The sequence below is a fragment of the Phyllostomus hastatus genome, unplaced genomic scaffold (genome assembly GCF_019186645.2).
Source record: "Phyllostomus hastatus isolate PE091 unplaced genomic scaffold, TTU_PhHast_1.1 phas_scaffold_78, whole genome shotgun sequence".
Classification (NCBI taxonomy): Eukaryota; Metazoa; Chordata; class Mammalia; order Chiroptera; family Phyllostomidae; genus Phyllostomus; species Phyllostomus hastatus.
The window spans coordinates 10,978,738-10,999,519 of record NW_025334041.1 but is presented as its reverse complement, the minus strand read 5'-3'; the positions used below and the strand labels follow the sequence as shown (position 1 = coordinate 10,999,519).

Below are 20,782 nucleotides of genomic sequence, written 5' to 3'. Positions count from 1 at the left end.
TTAGGCCAGGTAGAATTCACTGCCCAAAATGATCTTTGATGTGCCACAAGGCAGGATAGTGAAAGTGGCAGTCGTATACAGGGTCCAGCACAAATAATGTCCCTTCCTTATTACAAAATATTTTATTGCAAACTCATGCGCACGCCATTCTGTAACGTAACAAATCACACTCAGGCACATCCTACGACATGTTAGGTGAAATGTTCAAATTGCTGTCAGTCTCATGCAAGGCATTCACGTACCCCACCAACCACACTCAAACAGGTGTTACTCCTCCCGGACCCTGTATTTATTAAGATGAGTCTGCTCTTACGGACAGACAGCAAACATAAAGAACTCTCATTCTAAAGGGCCAGGACTATAGGGACATGAATGAGGCCGGTCGTTTGGGATCCTGAGGCTAAAACTTAAATCCCTTCCCACTTTGATCCTTCTGTTCTTATTTGATCAAGGTGGTCCATTTCTAGAGTCCTGATGTTATGATGGACATACCTTACTGTCAGCTGTTCTTGATCTGACAGATGACAATTTCATGGTGAGGGGAGTTGTGATATAAAGGTTTTTAGATGCCAAGTTTAAAATGGGAATCCACTGAGGCCAATATACTTCCACACACAGGTTGCAAAATTACCAGCTACTAGGCAAGACAAGATCTGGTTTCGTTTGAAAATATGATCAAATTTCAGTATTAAAGGTAAAGAGGATGATGCGTGGGTCTATTTTAATGGCGTTATCACCCAGCAATTCCCAAATCTCATCCTGTCAGAAATCCCCACCCCCACTTATTTGCAGTCGTCTCCAGGTTCCGTACAGGAATTGATGGGCAACTTTATTTGTAGCTGAACAAGCAAATAACATTCCACATGAGAACTCTGTGTGCATGCTGTGTGTTGGCAGAACGTGGTGGGAGTTTTGGCTTAGAAGATGATGACTTTTGCTTCATGGTGGGATTACTAGGCATTTAAAGAAATGGACCCATGTGTCTTTTTTCCTTAGACTTCCCACCAGAGGTGTTGATTGGGTTACACCTTTTAAGGAAAGGTGAAAGTTCAACACTCGTGAACTTATTCATTCATTCGACAAACACTTAATTGAGTGCCTACCAGGATCCTGTTGCGAGAGGCGCTGAGAATGCTGCAATGAACAAGACGGACGGGGTCCCTCTTCCTTGGAACTCCCTGTCCTCTGTTGGGAGTAGGGAGGGCGAAAAATAATAGACAACCCCAAGCCCAACCCCAGATAAAGAAGAAAATATTCTTTACTGAGACAACCCTCTCCCCAGATAAACAAGAACATACTCGTTAGTGAGACAGGCTGGATGAAGGTAAAACAGGACAGAACACAAGGGGCACGCGGGCTGCCCCAGGGGGGTTGGGGAAGGCCCCTCTGCCTGGGTGGCATTTCAGCCAACACCTGACGTTCAGCGCTGTGGGTGCGGGTGTCTTTTCTCCTTGACTTCTAACTATGGGCAGCCTGTTTAGGCTCAAACTCCACAAAGCCGGAAAACCAGACGTGATCTCGAGCTGACCCATGGAGGAGAGGTCAGAGAGACTAGTTTCCTCGTTCCTTCTCCCTTACCCCTATCCCATACAAAGCATCTAACGGAAATGACAGTATAGTCCCCCAGAACCCAACTGCGTCCCTGGACTAGGTCTAGAATTGGGACCTCTCTCTAGTTCCAGGACAGAGATCTAATTCTTGACGTGGAGAAAGCTAGAATGGTGTTCACTGAGGTAGAACATTGGTCTCCAAGATCCTAATCGTGACCAACCAGACAGCGTCAGAACCCAAATCATTGCCATGACTCTTTGTTACAAACCCCACTTCATCATCCGTGGGCCTTTGGAGGGGGAAGCCAAAGGGAAGGGAAGGTACGTCACTCCAAATTTGTTTTGGAATGAGCCGGGATATAAAAAACCCAATTGAGTAAGCAAATAAATCACACACACACACACACACACACACACACACACACACGGGCCATATTTACCTCCTCTTGCACTATCAGTGAAGGTGCACAGTGACTTCCCACCATGTAAATGAATCCAATCGTGATGGAACACAGGGCGGTTTGCACCAGAGGGCAGCACGCGAACAACAGTAGCTTCCATTTATTGCCATATCTTATACCTGTAATTCTGTCTCCTCCTTTACCTGCATTATATCATTTAATTCTGGCCACTTCTTTTGCATGAGGAAAGATATCTAGAGGATGAGCAGTTTGTCTGAAGTCCCTGTCCATCTGTCATTTTCTCACTGCACACCTAGATTTGGTGAGCTCTACAGACCGAGAACATGTTTTGGTCTTTGGTTTGTGTTTGAATATAAACCTATTAATTGCTTTTTTCTTTTAGTATTGACTTTTCTCTTTAATAGCAATCAAATGGAGAACATCATCAGAAGTTTTAGAAGGAGATTATGCTAACACATTAGCGTTTAGAGGAACAAAGACCGTGTTCTCTAAATCAGATTATCTTGTCCACTGAGACAAGTGGCTGTTGGCATTACAGGAGCTTCTCCAGCCTGTTTCTAGCTGATCTAGCAAAACAGAACTTTAAATAATTCACCTGAATGCCTCAGAGGCCTTGATCTGCAGTCTTCTTTTATGTATGAAACACTGGCTTCCAGTCGCTTCCATCTGGAAACGATCCCTCTTGACAAAGAGTGTCAAAGAACTCAGGCAATTAGTGACTGAGTGGAAACGTTAAGCCTTAGCTTCCACCGTTCAGGGCAGGTTTTGATAAGACAAACACCTTGGATCCCTTAATTCACTTGGCCAGCAGAGACATGATCTCACAGCGTTAATAGCCCCTTTTACCAGCTCAGCTCTTCCAAACGAATTAAAATTGTGTCTTGATTGCTGTTGGAACACTAGGGGTAGGCCATGGCTGGTAGTGAGTCGATGTGGCGTATATACTTGGTTAATTTAAGTCTAAATCGCTGTCATCTGGAGCCCTGCATCCGAAAGAGCTCTCGTCAGAGCTCTTTCGAGCTGACTCACAGGCACTCTCGGGGGCTCCAGTGTGCCAGCTGTCCGCCTGGACAAGATGTGGGTCCCAGGAGACAGTTCCAGAGGACGGCGTGTGTCCCGTTTCTCCCTCCTGGCTCACCCCGGCCACGGTCGGTTTTTAGGCAGCCCACCGCTGTGGTTTAAAAACCAGAGTTGCCGTGGCTTGTCTCATGGTAGCCCTGCGTCTTCGGACAGATGGAGGGAGACAGGGATGTCCGTGTCACTGAGAAGACCCAGTTGCTCCTGCTGTGGACTCACACCCAATACAAGGCTCGTTTACTGCAAAGAAGCCTGTCTGCAATTCCAGGGGATTCTGTCATTGGTTACTGATTATTGCTCCTACAAAGGATTATGCATTTTCAAATATATGCAATGTAAACTCTCTTAATTAGGACTTTATTAAAATTCAGATAGGAACTAAGTAAGAATATTTTAAATAAAGCATTGATGAAGAAGTCACGGGATAAATATAACTATAAAAAGAAAGTAAAAAGTATCTAAGAAAAAGGCCTTTTCTGAGAGCCCCAACTCTTACTAAAATAGATATGCTAATTCCAATTATTTTCTCTATTGATTTGAGGGCACTCTTGGGAATTCCATTAAGCCACATTTTGTTGGCTGAAATTGAGTCATGCGAATAATAAAAATGCATTGCCTTTAAAAAATACCCTATAATTAGAATGGTCACTAATTCAAACTGATGTTTTTTATAACTGGTCTAAATTAGTGAGGCTTTTTATAGAATTACTAGCCACCATCAATTTAATATGAAATGATGTAAAATTACTTTACAGAGTCCTCTAGTAATAGCATAGTTAAGAATATCAGACCAATAGGGAAGAAAATTTTGCTTAGGAAGTTCACATTCTCCTCCTGCGGGGTGTGATGGGAACTCTGCTTTTCTTTGCTTCTTTCTTTTTTCTTTTTTTTAATTGATGACTTGTTGCTCTGCCTTTTTTGTTTCTCATTGAGGAAAATGAAACATAGACAAACACATAACTCAAACACAGCTCTGAAACCGAATAAGGTAGCAACCTATTATTAAATTTGAGCAGACTAAACACTTTTTAAAAGAAGAATCGGGTTTCAGGCTGTAGCTTTGTGCTTGTCATTTAGACTTGGGAATAATCATGCTTGCTGAGGCTGAAGCACTTGATGTTCCGTAGGCTATGAACTGATTGGAAAACCTAGCGAGTGACTGTTTTCTCTGATAGTCCTGACCGTACACTTCTTATCTTTCCCACGTGTCCTGTGGCCCAGGGCTTCCTAGTGTGTAACCGGTGGGTGAATTCCTAAATCTTAATGCCAGGTTTATGGCACTTTCCAGGGTAGATACACAAGGAGGGTCTCTCGTGGCCAGTGCCCTTCACCTGACTATCTATCTGCAGAGGCAGCAATTCCAAGAAAACGTGCTTCTTTTCCCAAGAAACAGAGAGTCGCCATTCCAGGAAGGGAATTAGATATTGAAATATGACAAACTTTACAAAGGATTTTTAAGAAGATTTATTTATTTATTTTTGGAGAGGGAAGGGAGGGAGAAAGAGAGAGAGAGAGAGGGACATCAATGTGTGGTTGTTGGGGGCCGTGGCCTGCAACCCAGGCATGTGCCCTGGCTGGGAATCGAACCTGGGACACTTTGGTTCGCAGCCCACGCTCAATCCACTGAGCTATGCCAGCCAGGGCTACAAAGGATTTTTTAATCCCTTCTGATGCCAGCCTTTACTGTCCGATGGGTGAAGAGATCCCCACGGACGCGTGAGATTTCCCCCTCGTGCTGGCCCCGGGTGTCTCCGAAGAGCAGGGTGTGCTTTTCCCGCAAACTTCCTGCAAGAAGGTAACAGGCAGGTGCCTACACGGGCCAGTTCAGATTCACAAAGGTAGTAACAACCAAACACTTTCCACTCGGATCAAATTCAGATTCCAAAGTCGTTAACTTTTAGTTGTTAACTTGAGATTTTGTGTTATCCCCTTCCCGTCCTTCGGATGGTCCTCCCTGAAGCAGAAACGGTAAAAGAAACGTGAGCAAAAGTCCTTAGATAATGATCTCAGCTCCGAGTTCCCCCTGGAGCCGGTTCCTGTGAGTCCTTGGAGCGTGGCCTACTGAACCAACCTTAGGTATTACCCGCCAGTAAAGCGTGGGTCTCTGTTATTCAGGATATAGAAGCTGCTGTTGCTGTAGCTGTAGCCAACCCATGTATGCTCTTAGTTTTAAATAGGGTGTGGTTTACAAGAATTTTAATTTATGGTCATGGACATTACCCACTTACTTCAGGTCTAATTTCAGCTGGAACAGTTATTTGACAAGGCATTCATGTGGCTAAGAACCTCTGCCTCTTTTATTTAAGCTGCTGATAGATTTAGCTGTTCCCTTTTTGAAGATTTGCACATTTCCTGGCTTACTTGGAACTGGTACCATGTGGGATCAAAGACAACTGGAGACCCTGTATTAATTCTAATAAATGTTAAAACAAAAGTTAAGCTCCATTGTCTGGTTCCTGTTGTAACTGGAAAGAATAGCTCATTCACAAGAAGAAAATGAATAAAAAATTAGGAACAGTGTGCCTTATCTATTCCAAATGTGAGCGCAGATATCTGTTTTGTTTTTCTCTCACTGTATCACACAGCCAGGAAAGTCGTATTTGGTTACAGCTCCGGGGCCTGCATCCGGGTCTTCTGCTCTAGGGATGGGAGGGACCTGCCTCTGTGTGTAGCCCCTGGTTCCCTGCGGGCCGTAGCTGTCGTTTCCCTGTTGTGGCAGCGAGGCCCGGGACGCCAGACAGTGCCATTGCTGTCTCTGGGCCACACTTCTTCAACTCCTTTGCCGAGGTGTGTGGGTGTGTGCTGGTATTTGTGAATAATTTTGCTTCAGGGGAGACATAGAACAACTGGGATTGGCCCCCAGATGCTAGCCTGAATCTGATGTCACAGACCGTCTCGTGAATTTGTCTCAGCCGTCAGGAGCTGCATGGGTCCTCCAAATGACTGTTCTCTCTCCCCGGAGTCAGAGCCCTCCCCTGGTACATCTCCAACAAAGAAATCCTAGAGGAAGAAAAGGAACGTTAAAACCTGGAACACTAAATTCCAACCAGTGACAAGTGGTCTAATATTTCAGTTCTGTTACATGATATTTTCTTAGGTTTTTTAGTCACAGAAGATGTTTCTACGAGATAGTAGAGAGTCTGTGGGATTATAATGCAGTTGTATTGTGTGAGAGACGAAATGGTTCGCAGGTATGTCAGAAGAGCCAAGGATTGCTAGGGTGATCAACTGCTGACACAGTTATGTGACTCAGCTTCTAAATGGGGCCTGGGGTGAGCTGCAGTGTCCTCGTAAGTAAAATGGGGAAATGATCTTTACTGAATGTGGCGGGTGTGAAAATTAATGAGATGGCGTGTGCAAAACACTCAGTACTACACCTGCCACGGAATAAACACCCGATGAAATGATGAACGTGCACACACACGTGCAGGCACACATGCTTTTATTTCCACTTTCAGGGCTTGTCTGGTTACGCCTTCTGTTGAGAAAGGTTCTTTATCTGTACATCTAACCCTTTCTCTGGCCCAATTTCTAGTGTCCAGCAGCTGTTACTGATAGTCCCATTTAGCTGTGCTTTAAGTGGTCACATATTTCTTTGACCTAATGGCAGTCACTTTTTTTTAATTAAAAGAATAATTTTTTTTATTTTTTGAATTCATTGGGATGACATTGGTTAACACAGTTATAGAGGTTACAGGCATACAATTCTATAATACATCATCTGTATATGGTATTGTGTGTTTACTACCCTAAATCACTTTTGAAGTGAACCTATTATGGTGGAGATTTTAGAATTCACAGAATAATGTAACTTTAGAACTTTATCTGAAAGATGAGAAGGATGAGGTTTAGGAAATGTAGATAATTTCCCCCAAGTCATGTGACTTCAAATCTAGATTTCTGGGTTGCCAGCATCTTTTACAGACGCAGGAGAACCCTTCAGGCTGGGAGGAGAGGCTGGGTGAATCCTGGCCCAGAATTCAGGTCAAGAAGGGATTATGTCTGCAGGGAAGAGAGGACTTCTTCTGGCAAGGTGGTTACACATTGTGTGACCTTGTGCCAGTCACTTAACTTATTTCTTCACTTCTAAAATAATATGCTATGCACCCTGCTTACTCATAGAATCCCGTGAGATCTAGATTCTAGACAAGGTGGGTGAAATGTTTGTAAGCTTCAAAATGTTTCATAAATACTAAATTTATCTTTTTTTAAAAGATTTTATTTATTTATTTTTAGAGAGGGAAGGGAGGGAGATAGAGAGAGAGAGAGAGAAACATCATTGTGCAGTTGCTGGGGGTCATGGCCTGCAACCCAGGCATGTGGCCTGACTGGGAATCGAACCTGCGATACTTTGGTTTGCAGCCCGCACTCAATCCACTGAGCTACCCCAGCCAGGGCTAAATTTATCTTTTATAAGCACGCAACACATAACTGTCATATGTATATATTGGATACATAGCGTATATGTGTGCAGCTTAATAAATTAATGTGCTGAGGAAACCGATTTTCAATGAAATCCTTTGCATATTTTTACTGGTGGTGCCCAATGGATATCACCTGCGGTGGGCTCTCTGCGTGCCGCAAAGTCAGCCCAGTATCTTGGAGATTAGGCTGAGCCTGGGGAAGAATGCAGATGGGGATTTCGCCGCCTTGGAATCTAAGTCAACCGTTCGGTTGCTTAACGGGTAGGAAAGGCCGCTGCCCGCAGGGAGTCAGACGCTGCCTCGGCAGGTCTGATTAAACGGGACTATCGAGCTATTTTCAGCTTCACGGATATTAAGCTATTTCTTTGAATCTCAATGGATAATTTACTGGGATTAACTGCTTTCTGCATGACTTAGAAAAGTGACTGCAATGCGAGTCTCTTGTCATATAGGAATTTATAAGAGGAGTGCAGGAATGGCAAATTTGTTCCGACTTGAGGGCTCTCTTCCGTTGGCTGGCGGTGGTGTCTCGGAGACGGGTCCGGAGACTGGGTGTGGGTCAGGCGGGACGAGCGCCCGGATCCCTGCAGCAGGGTCTGCCGTTGGCTCAGGTGGGGATAGAGCGTGTGTGCACCGTGGGAACAGCGCCCAGGCCTCGGTTGTACTCCTGCCGAGTCACATCGACCCGAGAGACCTTGGACGAGACTCTTACTCACGCAGGACTTCAGTTTTCTTCATCTGCAAAAGAATTGGCATGGCCAGCCTTCCCTCCAGGCTCCTGTCTCATTTTCTGTTTCTGAGCTAGGGGCAGTTAACACAGTTTTATTCATGTCAACTCAAGTACATCTTCCTTAGGAAAGGAAGATGACTGTCCTTAATGATTACAAAGGTGTAATCCTACCCTATTTGCCTTTTAGGGTCTTTTGAGATCTAGATTCTGAAGAACATGTGTGGAAATATTTTGTAAATGGCATAAATATTAAGCCACAAGTAGTGGCTTTACATCCTCCAGTTTTCTAAGTAGGAAGCCTATGAATGAAATTCTATTTCTTTTAAAGAGTATTTATTCTCAGAACATTCGTTTAGCTATAGCACAGAAAACTAAAATTAATAGTTATATTTTAGCACTTGGGGGTTGAATGTAATATTTGATGTGGAACTTTTCATCATCCTCTGTGACTCTCAAAATGCGAGATAAAGTTGGTAAATTTCCCTTCTCTGTTAAGGAAAAGGAATTTACATGCTTGTGTATTTCTTTTTGTTTGGTAGAAAAAGTTACTAAATCTTTTTTCCTTCCAGCCACCCTCAAATCAGGCTTAACATGAACTCAGCAGATTTTTTTGGCCAATTTTAGCTAAATCATTTTTTTTTCCAGTTAGAAAGAAGTCATGCCACAAATTACAGTGTTACTCACAGTGTTACGGGCCCTGGAAGTCAAGGTTGGGATCTCTTGTCCGGAGGGAGGTTTGGAACCCCCTCTACCTAGTGCAGCCGACTGCACACCGTGTTCCTCCTTTGGGATTTGTGGTTTTATTTTCTTTCCTATTCTGGTTTTATTTAAAGGGCTGGGAGCTTATGGTTGGCTGGTGGGCATCTGAATTAAGGCAAGGGGGGGGTGCATTGTGAACTTGGCACATGTTTCCCACCGGCTTTTGAGGAAAAGATCCCATGAATGATCGCTCGGCCTCTGTTTTCAGATCAGACGCCGACCCCGACGAGATTCCTAAAGAACTGCGAGGAAGTGGGGCTCTTCAATGAGCTGGACTGCTCCCTGGAGCACGAGTTCCGGAAGGCGCAGGAGGAGGAGAGCAGCAAGCGGGTAGGTGCGCTCGGGCGGACAGGCGCCCCCTGGAGCCCCCCGGAGCCCCCCGGAGCCCCTGGGACAAACTTCTGCCTGGGAAGTGGGTGGCCCTGCAGGCTGATTGCTGATGTGGCCTGGGCCCGAAACAGTATTGTATCCATTTGCAAGTGTCTGTCTAATGTGTTTTTTTTAAAAAATATGAATCCCTGGTTGTGATAGACTCCAAAGTCAGAAAAATCATGGGAAAAACTGGTATCTGAAATCAGAAAAGCACTTCCTCTTTTTTGAACTCGAGTCAGATAAACTCACAGACTTTTTCTGTTCAGAACGAGTTGTGTGGCTTTGCTGAATGTTCAGTAGTGAGCCTCACATGGCGGTGAGTGTGGGGTCTAGAGTCACAGAGACAACAGGGGAAACATTAGAGCAGGGGCAGCTTCTCCGGCTTGCGGCCCGGGCTGAAACCGTCTGACTTCCGTAGCCCGCCCAGAAGATCACCGCCAGGTTCGGATGCTTCCCAGTCGTGCTATTCACCATCTGTTTCTGTCGAGACAAACAGGTTCGCCGCAAGTGTGATTTGTTGGTTCTCACAAGCATAGAAAATCCACTTTATGAATCCCTCCAGAATATATTCGGTTTTGTTGTAATGTTGTGCTGGCATTTCCAAATCACTTTATAAGATTAAGGAAAGGAAATGAGGTCATAAGTAAGTGTGATAATGAAGCTTTTTAGTATTTTTTCATTGTTTTCACAGAGCATTATTGCATGCTCAAAATGTACTAAAGAACAAATTAGATACGTTCCATGAACAGAGTCTTAAAATGTGAACGTTAGTTGACAGGAAGGACCAGCTAGATCGTAATGGATTCTGAAATTCCAGCTGCTCCATCCGGGGAAGAAATTTTAAAAGGTTCTGATATTTCTGTAAGTGTTTCCAAACCTTTGAATCCCCCTGTATGTGAAATTCTAATAATCCCTCCACCGGGTTTCTCATGTCATGTTCTCACATCCAAATGGTCAAGAGCTTGTATTCAGCGTGTACTGCTTTAGAAAAATTATGAAAATAGGTGAAGGTAATAGCCAGAGGGACATAAAATCTCAACCGACTCATTTTATTTGCTTATAATTAATTTGCCACTTACACTATCAAGTATCAAGGATACCCCTATCCCCGCCACCTCAATGGTAGGAAGGGTCTTTTTTCTTATTTTTAAGCAAATGCTTATTTAGCTCATATTTGCCACACACTGTTATGTGCATTCAAAAAATTAACTCAGTAAAATAAAAGGTAGACATTCTGTATTTCATTGCAATAGAAATAGATTTCTTAAAGAATAAAACCCATGAAAATAGCAAGCGAGAAGCAGAGCCCCAAACTAAAACGTTTAGTACATGTGTTCTGGTTGAAAAATAAATGTAGCTCTCCTGGTAGGTGGGGCATATGCAAATAGACTAAGGGAACAAGTTCAATCATTCCTCAAGACAGTCGAGGTTGGCTTCTTAGATTAAATGGAACTATGTGAAAGGTGCGTACTTGGCTTGTATTGTCTTTATTTCTGATAGAGTGGCTTTAACGGAAGTATACACCTTTGGTTTTCTTTAAGACATTTGCCACGGACAGCTTTAGGAAGCCCTTGGGAGAGGCGTGACTTAGACGGTCCCCATTACATGGCACTCACAGTCTCCTAGACAAAGTCACGTGGAGTTTGTGAAATATTTTCTCCTTGTGGACCTGAGAGTCGTGTAACTGGTTCTGTTTCTCTTTTTGCTTTGACTGCTCGGTTAACGTGAAGCTGAGTTTACTACTTAACTTTGATAACTTTTTGGAACACTGTTATGAGAGTATTTCACTTCCCCCCAGACTAGACTTTCAGTTCTAGTTTACATTTCCTCTGGTCCTGATTATTAATTTAAGAAACATGGTCACGCTATACATTTTTTTTGTGAGTCGCTTTTGATTCCTCGTGAGTTGATAAAGAGTATAAATGATTAAACTTTAAACATGAAGATAATTAGGCAAGCAAAGTTGAAAACCAGGACCACTGTCATTGTAGAAAAACAGTATTTTCTCTCTTTTCAATGTTGCCCTTAGCCAGGTGGTGATTTCTCGATGGGTGTGTGGCAGTGGGGCTCCTGTGGCCAGCTTTCCTTGTGGTTCTGGGCAAACCTCTCAGCAGACCACTGCCCCACACGCCAACGTCACCTGCACACGCCCGGGAAGGCGGACAGCTTTAAGGCGGTGGAGGCATCCTCTTCCCCTGCCCCGTTAAAGCCCGAGGGGCCAGATTCAGGCTGCGGTGCCCGTGGCTGCACAAGAGGGCACCTTCCGAAGGCCTGCCGTGTGATGACTCAGCCAAACGGGCTGTGCTGGGGGCTTCCGCTCTAGCATTTCTTAGGAAGCCACCGCGTGGGCAAATGAGGAGAATGTGCTCTCCTATCTGTTAATATAGTTTTACCCATCCCTCTGACCACATTTCTCCAGCTACCAACACCCTGGCACACCACCAACCCCGGGCCCCACTTCATGTATTTGTCCCCTGCTTTAAAAAAAGGAATAAAGCTCCTTAGTTAATGCACCCCTTATTATTACCGAGTGCTATCTTCTCCTTTATTCCTTCTGCTCCACCTTCAGAAAATTATTTCTTGTTATTTCTGTGTCCCTCTCTTCTGATTGCTTTTTCTTCTTGTCTTTTAATAAAAGACTTGCATTATTTTCCTCAGCAAGCTTTGGTAAAGTGAAAGATGGATGAATATATCTGGGGAACTTGTTTGAAAAAATCCTTTCTAGAACTTTCAAAGTACTTTGTACAAAAATATTGGAAAGACTGGACTGGTCGTTCCCTGCACCTTTAAGTTTCTAGCTTTAGTTTGGTCTAGAAAATCCTATTAAAGAGTAAATAGAAAATTGACCCTTGCTTAGCCCATGTGGCTGTTCATTGGGGAAAATTATGATCTACAGACTATCTCCCATTCAGATGCCCTTTTCCAAAAGTATCCAATATGTGGGCAGAGTGAGGCCAGGCTAGAGGCAGGCCGTGACCTCTGGAAAAAGCCTCAATGCCTATATCCACATCCGAAATAGCAGGCACCACATTCCACAATTGCCTCAATTTTCCATGTCCGTGTGAGCTCAGGGACTCAAAACTCTTTAATAAGAGATCATTTTCCCCCTTGGAAAAGCATCCATTACTAGCAGGCATGACAAATTGAAGCTTGCCTATGGCTTAGAAGTCAGGCTATTCTGTGTCCTAAAACAGATGAGAAATTTCGTTCACTGTTTTCATTCAAGAAATGTGTTTGAGTGCCCACCACTTACCAGCCACTGTCCAAGGCATTGGCGAATAGACTACTGGCTAAAGCTGGTAAGAAAAGGAAAACAAAACAAGCTTGCTTTCATGTAATTTATTTCTAGTGGGCAAGACAAACAAGAAACGAGTAAAGACAATAAAATATGTAAAATTTCAGAAGATGATAACAGCTTTGGAGAAAAATATGACAGGGAAGGGGCATGGCGGGGCGGGGCAGTCAGGGAGGGCGTGGCTGGCAAGGGCAAGCGGAGGAGAAGGCCTGGACCAGGTGAGTGCTGGGGAGAAGAGTGAGTGTTCCAGGTGGAGAGAGCAATAAGTGCAAAGCCCCGAGGCTAGAGGATGCTCAGTGGGTTGGAGGAATTGCAAAGAGGCGTTTGGCCGGAGGAGAATGTGTGATAATGCCACAGAGTGGGTGTGCGAGGGCAGATCCAGGAAGGCCCGGAGGCTTTGGCTTCTCCTTGGAGTGAGATAGGGAACTACCGAACAGATTGGAGCACAGGAGTGATAGGATCTGACTCATGTAATAGAATATCACCTTGGCTTCTGAGTCCAAAGGGAACTGTCGGAGGGCGTCAGCAGAGAAAGATTAGCTAGGATGGTACTGAAAGGGTCCAGATGCAGGATGGCGGTGCCTTGGTCAAGATGGAGGTGGAGGCATGGCTAGATTCTGGCTCTATTCTGAAGAGGGAGATGCTGGGATTGGCTGATGGGCTGGATCTGGGGAGTCGTAGAAAGAATGGGATCAAGGACAAGCCAGGTTTTTGGCTGAAGCAACTAGAAGAAGGGAATCGCCTGTGGGAAGAGCAGGTAGGAGGGGCAAATGGAGAGGACTGTTTTCAGACTCGTTGGAAGGAGATACTGGATCGGCAGATGGGTATCTGGGTTCTATAATTCAGGAAGCAGCCGACCTGTCTGGAGATGTAAATTGGGAGTCACAGGCAGATCGATGGTGTTTAAATACACACGAGACTGGAAGAAATTACCTGGGCCAGGAGTGACTGCAGATGCAGTAGAGAAAAGGTTTGGGCATAGGACTTGGCACAGCCCTTTGAACCTTCCAGGACGGAGTCGTCACCTGTCCTCAGTGGCCAGCGGTGACGCGGAAGACCATGAGGCATGAAGAATCAAGTCAAGCCTGGGAACCCTCGCAGTGATGCCGACGGGAGTCCCATGGCTGGCAGCCGGCATGCTGATTTCGTGTTCCGTGCCAGAGGAAACAAAGAAGAGTTTTAAAAAAGAAAATGAAAGAAAGAGGGGGATGAGCTGATCCTTTACATTTGATTTTTTTTTTAAAGATTGAATAATGCACATCTAGGAAGCCGCAGAGAGCTACACCATCTGATAGCAGTTGTGTGCAAGCGTGCGTGTGCGCGCGTAAGAAAGGAAGGGGAGTTGAAAGGACTAGATATTAACTCCTTTGTCTTGCTGAGAGAAATAGAACATTCCAGCCTAACGTGGTTAAGGACCCTGACGATGAAAAGTGCTGTTACAAGTGCTAAGTGTTGTTATGCTCCCCTAGGACCTAAATCTGACTCATTATGCTGACGCAGCAATAGCAAATTAGGACATTTCCATGCTCTAGAATTCCTACCCAAATGATGAAAAGTGCAGTCTATTCCCAGAGGGCGTTGACTATTTAACACATGGGAACGAGGGACAAGCTACAATCTTAAGATCTCAGATCCCAGCTCAACAGGAGTCACGGAACAGGGCACGGCCAGGTCAGCCTTAGCTCAGAGAAGTGGGCTGCTCAATCTGATTAAACTCTGTACCTGGAAATCGTGTTACCCGACACCGCCAGTTACTGGGGGGGAGAGCGTGCAGAAAGGGAGGTGCTTTGCTTTGCTTTGCTTTGCTTTTGTACACAGTCTTGCTCTATCAGCCACTGGCTGGCCCAGCTGCTCTCTGGGGAAGGTGTGAGTGGCGCTGGATGGAAAAGAAAAGACAGGGAATTGAGCAAACTGTAACAGCTGCACGTTTCCGGTTATGTTATGTTTTCTATGATATCTGTAAAATGATCCCCCCGTCCCCAAGAAGTCTGGAGAAAAAGAATGTTCTGAAACCTACACTGGGTTTTATCCAGATATTGAGAATATCGCCATGTATGCTCAAATCCTAGTAGATGAGACTGTTTTTGATCTTTTTGGGTTGTTTTGTTTTGTTGTGTTTTTTATCAGCATGATTGGAAAGAAAACACCCATCGGCAATATTATAAGAGACAACCTACTTCTTCCCCCACACCAACGTGTGGAAATCCTAACTCCTATAAGGATTCTTTTTTCCTTCCCATTTTAGTACGCAACAGCTTTTCTCCTTATAGGTTTACACTACGCCCTCAACCGGGGTGGAATTTGATGCTGGAAGAGAAGTTGACTGGCTCTTTGCATTTGCATCCCACTCAGGCAGCGACTAAACCAGCGAGTGAACTGGAAGCTATTTCGTGTGTTTTAGGTCCCTGGGATTTGGGATTGGTGACTGCAGTCTTAACGGAGATTAGGAAGAGCTGGCGTCCATGTCCATACACGTCAGCGAATCGACGTGATCTGCCGCTCTGCTTCAATTCTAAAGTGGAGTGGGAAATAAAATAAACTCCTAGGTCGTTTTGTTTCGGGTGGAAAGTCAGGGTCTCCTCAAAGCAAAGAACTCACCAACTATTGCCTCGCAGAGAGTGAGCCCTTCCATCGAGTATGCTTGGCACGGAGCACGAGGGAGCAGCTTGGAGGAGTACTGACTGCGGCGGGTACTGGGGACCTGTTCATCTCCTGCCTGGGAGAATTTGTACATTTGGATAATTTGGACCTTAATGAATGAGTCCTCGTGAGCTAATTTTCACGCTAAAGAAACCATATCTTACCTCTTGAGGCCGAGGTTTTAATTTCTGACGCGAAGTCATTCGGCAGCTCCCGGCTGCGCCTTCAGCAGCGGTGGCGGCGTCAGTGACTGCGGGTGAACGTCTCTCGGCCCGAGTGGCAGGTTGTATTGTTCTCTGAGTTCCGTGTTAAGCAATTAAGCTTTTTGTCCTAGGTTTTATTTATATTTGCTATCACATGGCATTTATTCTGGCAAGACGGAGGTCTCTCTGCCTGAGGTCTTTTTAAGAACTGATCACAAGGCTCTCAGAGGCTGACGTTTGACTTAGAAAGGATTTGCATTCATTCCCGGCTGTGATGGGTGTTCTCATAAGAGGTGCTGATGTTTCCACTTGGAGCTATGAATTATAAGGGATTGGGACAATTTTTCCTTTTTACAATATAACACGAAGATTGCTGTAGGAAACTGGGCATTGATTTGGGGAACCTCTGTATTTGTGTTGGAAATCAGGTAGAATAAAATTACCCCTTCCCCTCCCTCCCTCCCTTCCTTCCTCCCTCCCTCCCTCCCTCCCTTCCTCCCTTCCTCCCTTCCTTCCTTCCTTCCTCACTCAAGGACATACTTATTGATTTTAGAGAGAGGAGAAAGGAGGGAGAGAGAAAAAGGGAAATATTGATGTGAAAGAGAAACATTGATGTGTTGCCTCCCACACCTGCCCCGACCTAGGACGGTACCCTCATCCTAAACATGTGCCCTGACCAGGAATCGAACCTGCAACCTTTCAGTTTACAGGATTACGGGACAATGCTCCAACTGAGCCACTCTGGCCAGGCCTGAAATAATGTTTCTCGCACCAGTACTTCCTGTTCACTTGTGACTGGGTATGGTAATGATCAATGTACTCACGTTCTCATGAAGCGCGCTCAGGTCTGCATATGACGTTTTGAACGTGTTAGTAATGATCACTTGATTTTGTAGGTGATTGTGCCGGTACCGTGTTCCCCGTTTTAAATACAGAGGACTAAACTGTCAAGAGAAACAGAAAAGAGAGCAGATAGGCACTCGCTAAGGAGATCCCGCGGCAGGAGCGACCTGTTCTGGCCTTTTCTCTGCCTCTCCATTCCGTCTCTGCCTCCTCGTCTTTTGGTCGTTTCCACGCACCGGTGGTTTCTGTTTACACCTTCTCTCCAGAAAACCCATACCTTCTCAGAGTGTAGCTGTCAGCCCCACCCTGACAGGTCCTTCAGCTCTACAGCTGGCTGTTACCTATGTTGGGCTTGAAGGTTCTTTTCTAACCTGCAGCTATTACAGACGTTCCCATTTGCGTAGAACACTGCTCTCTCTAGTGGAGCTGGCCCAGAACGGCTTCTCGGTGCAAACTCGGTGCCAAGTCTGACATCCCTGGTTCCCTCGGAGGCATAGCCACCACCCACCATGGGGTCAGCCTGGCCTCCCTTCCCCGCTTTGCCCCACTCACTAGGTCCAGGCAACTTGGCTGGGAAAGAGTCCTATCTTTTCTGTATTTTCCATTTCCATCACCTCAAGTCTAGACCATCATCACCTCCTACCGAGTTATTGCTGCAAATTCCAGGAAAGTTTTTTGGCCTCTAGCCTAACTTTAAAGAAATAATTAGCATGAAATATCATTGTAAAATTAAACACGTTTTTTAATGAAAGTAAACTGAAATATTAGACAGTAAAAAAGAAATTCTTCTTGGAGCTGTTCGCCTGTCACTTGTGGTTAAATGTACCTTCAAATATTGCCGTTGTTAAAAGGTCGAGGGGCTGGTGCGGGTGCCACAGGTGTGGGAGAAAGTGCATTGGAAGATGTGAAACGTAGCCTTGGTCCTGCAACATTTTATACAGGGAATGCTTTTAAAGAACCAAAGCAGGGATGGGGGAGGGGCGCAAAAATGACAAAGGAAAGAAACCAAAAATAATAAAAAACATGGTGGTGCCCTGATATTCCCCAGCAACTACAATCAACCCAGACTCGGGCCGTGAGGACCGCTCGTTTGTCCTGCCTTCCCACCAGGCAGCCTTCCTGGAGTTGACAGTTAGCCCAGTTGGGTTATTTGGCAGGAGGATCCTCGCTAAAACAATTATGAAGCTGGGCTTTAAGGGCGGAGGAAAGGGCAGCTCTCTTCCCAGCAGGAGACCTTCTCATCAGAGTGATTTCTCTGCTCCAGCTTGGGTTGGGTTCACAGCTCATTAAAGTCACTTGTTACCTGTCTCGAGGCAGGCAAGCCAGGCCAGGATTTCAAGGTATTAACCCAAGTGGAGGGACAACAGTGAATGGACAGGCTCCTTCTGAGGAATCAATGTCCAGCTGTGAGTGATTCCGGGTTTCCAACGTGTCAGACAGGCGCAGAGTGGCAGGCGCGTACCTGGGCATGGGAGGCGCCCGTGTCTGCAGGGGAAGCCGTGCTGTCCTCTGTGAGGCCCTGCGTTAGTGTTCCCAAAGGCAGGCAGGAAAACACATCCATTTTCTGGGCCAGGGTAAAACAAAATGACTAAAAGATGAAGCTTCCGTTCTAGGCATAAAACTGCCCTCCCGTTTGGAAAATTGGAGCGAATGCTAGACGAGGCAGTGAGCATCTGCCGCTGAGGATGGGGGAAGCCCGGGCCCCTCACGGAGACGTGAGCAAACATTGACATTGAGAAAAGGGGAAAGGAAAATAATATAATGGTTGCAAGAATCCCTGCCTCCGTCGTCTCATAAGTCCAGGTGAACGTTAAGTGTGGTTAAGAGCAGGTATGGGAGTGATTTGCTCTGGGAGTCCTGCTTGAGCATTTGTGTGTTGTTAAGTTATTTCCATATTGATAAGGCTGGGGCCAGGCGCGGGGATTCCGGGCATTCCTTCCGTCCAGATTTCCAGCGTGCTGGCTGTCAACCCAAACTTGTGGGGCAATGACTGATTTTCACCTCGGAACCCGAAGGGACATTTTCCTTGTGCTCTCTACTCAACCACCCCCGGAGCCCAAAGGCCTAGGAAAGTGTGTGAAATGGTGGGGGTTCCTGTCTGAATTACTGGGACCACGGCCCCACACTTTTGGAACTAGCCATTGCGGTGAGTCAGAGGGGCTCACCGGCTGGCGGGAATGGAGGTGAGGTCAGCCACTCACACTGTCACCTGCGTACTCCTTATTTTCTGGCTGGGATGGTCCTTGCATCCCGGGTGTGATGGGCTATTTATTGCCTGTGGTCTTTCCCAGAACGTTGCCAGGCTTCCCTTTGCTCTTTGCTCTTCGAAACATAAAAGACTCCTTTTAACCTGTTTGAACTTCTGGCACCCCTGTGTGCCAAGGCCGGTTCTCGCATTTGTCTCCAGAGCAAAATGGAATGCCGGAAGGACTTTACTCTCAGCATCGCCTGTGAGCACCTATGTTCTAATAAACTCCCACGGGTTGGTAAACTCAGGCTGCTTGTGTTTGCAGATGATATTTTGACATGTGACCTAAAGGCGAATGTGAGGTGTCTTGTTGGACAGTTTTGGACCCAGAAGGCAGGCTAGTCCCACCTGCCGGCTTTCCAGTCGTTGTCTGGCACTGCGGGGGCTTCCCCAGTCTTCTCTATGGAGTGCGGCGAGCCCTGTGTTTTGGATTTGGTGTGGCTGCAGCCACAAACATCCCTGGGATCTGAGCTACGTGCACAGCACACCATCTGTTACATGAAAACTTTGAAAGTTGATCACGGCACCGACCGGATCCTGCCTACGTTGGTGCCGGGCGCGGCCTTTTTCTGTGGCTTTATGTTTGGGTGGGGGCTTATGCAGGCTCTGCAAGTAGTCATGTCCCCAAAGAAGCAACGCAGTCATGTTTTGGGTGGGTGTCGGGTTGATTGACTACAGATGATGCAGTGCTGGGCATTTTGAGTAACAGCCGCTCTCAAAGAAGGCGTCCCCTTCCTGGCTTCCCCCGGACTGATTTGTTATGCATACAGCTTAGGGACGTTCCCAGAGGATTCATGAACATGAAGCGATCGCTGGCCTTGTTGGCACGGTTGGTCCAGGCAGTGCCATCCTTTCCAGGGTGAGCCTGACATCTGTGGGGCTCTAGAATCTGGAAGCACGTGTGAGCCCCGCCCTTCCGGCCCCGGTGGTTGGTTGGTTCCCAAGTGGCTGGGAGGGAACAAGACAACCCAGAATGCTGGCAGGCCTTTCTGCGGCGGAGCGTGCCAAAGTGTCACAGGCACCGTGATATCTCCGTGCTGCCGGCCCACCTGAAATGGCCGCCCAGCACTTCTGCTGCTGTTTGCAACACCCCAGAGGTGGGCTGGGAAGAAAGCATGGGGAGTGTCATCTGAATGCGGGACAGCGGCGGGAAGTCCGGACTCCTTTCCACCACTCTCTGAAGGTCACGCCTGACTCCATCTTCTCACCAGGAAGCTGGGCCTTTCGTCAGCTGTGGAGTTATAAACATACAGAGTTCACATTTATGGAGATCTGGAGAATAGAAAGTGAAGCTGAGTCCGAAGTAGGTGGTGTTAGATTCACACAGCACTTCAGGGTCTCACCTCGGATGTTCTTTCTGATGGCGACTGAAAGAAGTGTCCCAAAGCGGGCCCTGGGAGCAGAACCCCAAAGTCCACACTTGCAGAGACAGTAACACGGTGGGGACCCAGCTGCCTGAAAAGGGCGCCTGGTCCCTGCACAGCAGGAGGAGGGGGACAGCACCTCGTCCCAGATCTCTGCTAGACTATTGCCTTTATTTGTGTCATAAAAAGGCACACATACATGAGCACCTGTTGTAGGCGAAGGGGGCAATCTGGGTCATGTGAACAGTTCCTTGTCGCTCTGACCACTCCCTAGGATGGCTCCCAAGGTCCAGCTCAACAGCTTTGCCAGGTGTTCGCTGCTCTCTGATCGTGAAGGCCGCACAGCCGATTGGCTCACCCTCTGAGTGTGAACTCAGAGTTGACTTACCATTAGTGGTGATAGATTTGCACGATCCCAAGCACAAACAAACACGCCCTCCCACGGCCCCCCTTGTGACCAGAGGCACATATTGCCAGACAGCTGGCCAGGGCCGGGGTGCAGCGTGCGACCGCGGGAGAGAGGAGCCGCATTGACCTCATTAGTGCCGTTCTTCTAATTGCCTGCCGCAGTCACAGACGACAGCTCCCAGAGCTACTCCTGATCCAAGGGACTGGTGTATTTTACAGGAGAAAAAATCTGTTAACGATCCTGATGGCATCGTCCAAGCACTGCCTTCTCTGAGCAGATTTTACGTTTTGCCCCTCCTAAAGTCTACCGCCTTTTGACAAAACCTCACCGTGCCCCAGCAAACCTGCCTAAATCGTGTAACATAGTTTGTTGTCATCCAAGAGCATCGAGAGCCCGCCCTCGTGCTTCGGCCAAACTGACGTGGACATGTAGGAAGAGCCCGAGGA

General features: G+C 46.4%; 1 protein-coding gene across 1 annotated transcript in view; it reads left to right on the top strand.

Moving 5' to 3' along the window:
* The window catches only part of CREB5 (cAMP responsive element binding protein 5), a 384,506-nt gene that overhangs the window by 78,654 nt on the left and 285,070 nt on the right, over window positions 1-20,782 (top strand). The window contains exon 4 of the mRNA XM_045828303.1: window positions 9,171-9,292. Coding sequence (XP_045684259.1) covers window positions 9,171-9,292 — 122 coding nt within the window. The remainder of the gene's footprint in view (window positions 1-9,170; window positions 9,293-20,782) is intronic.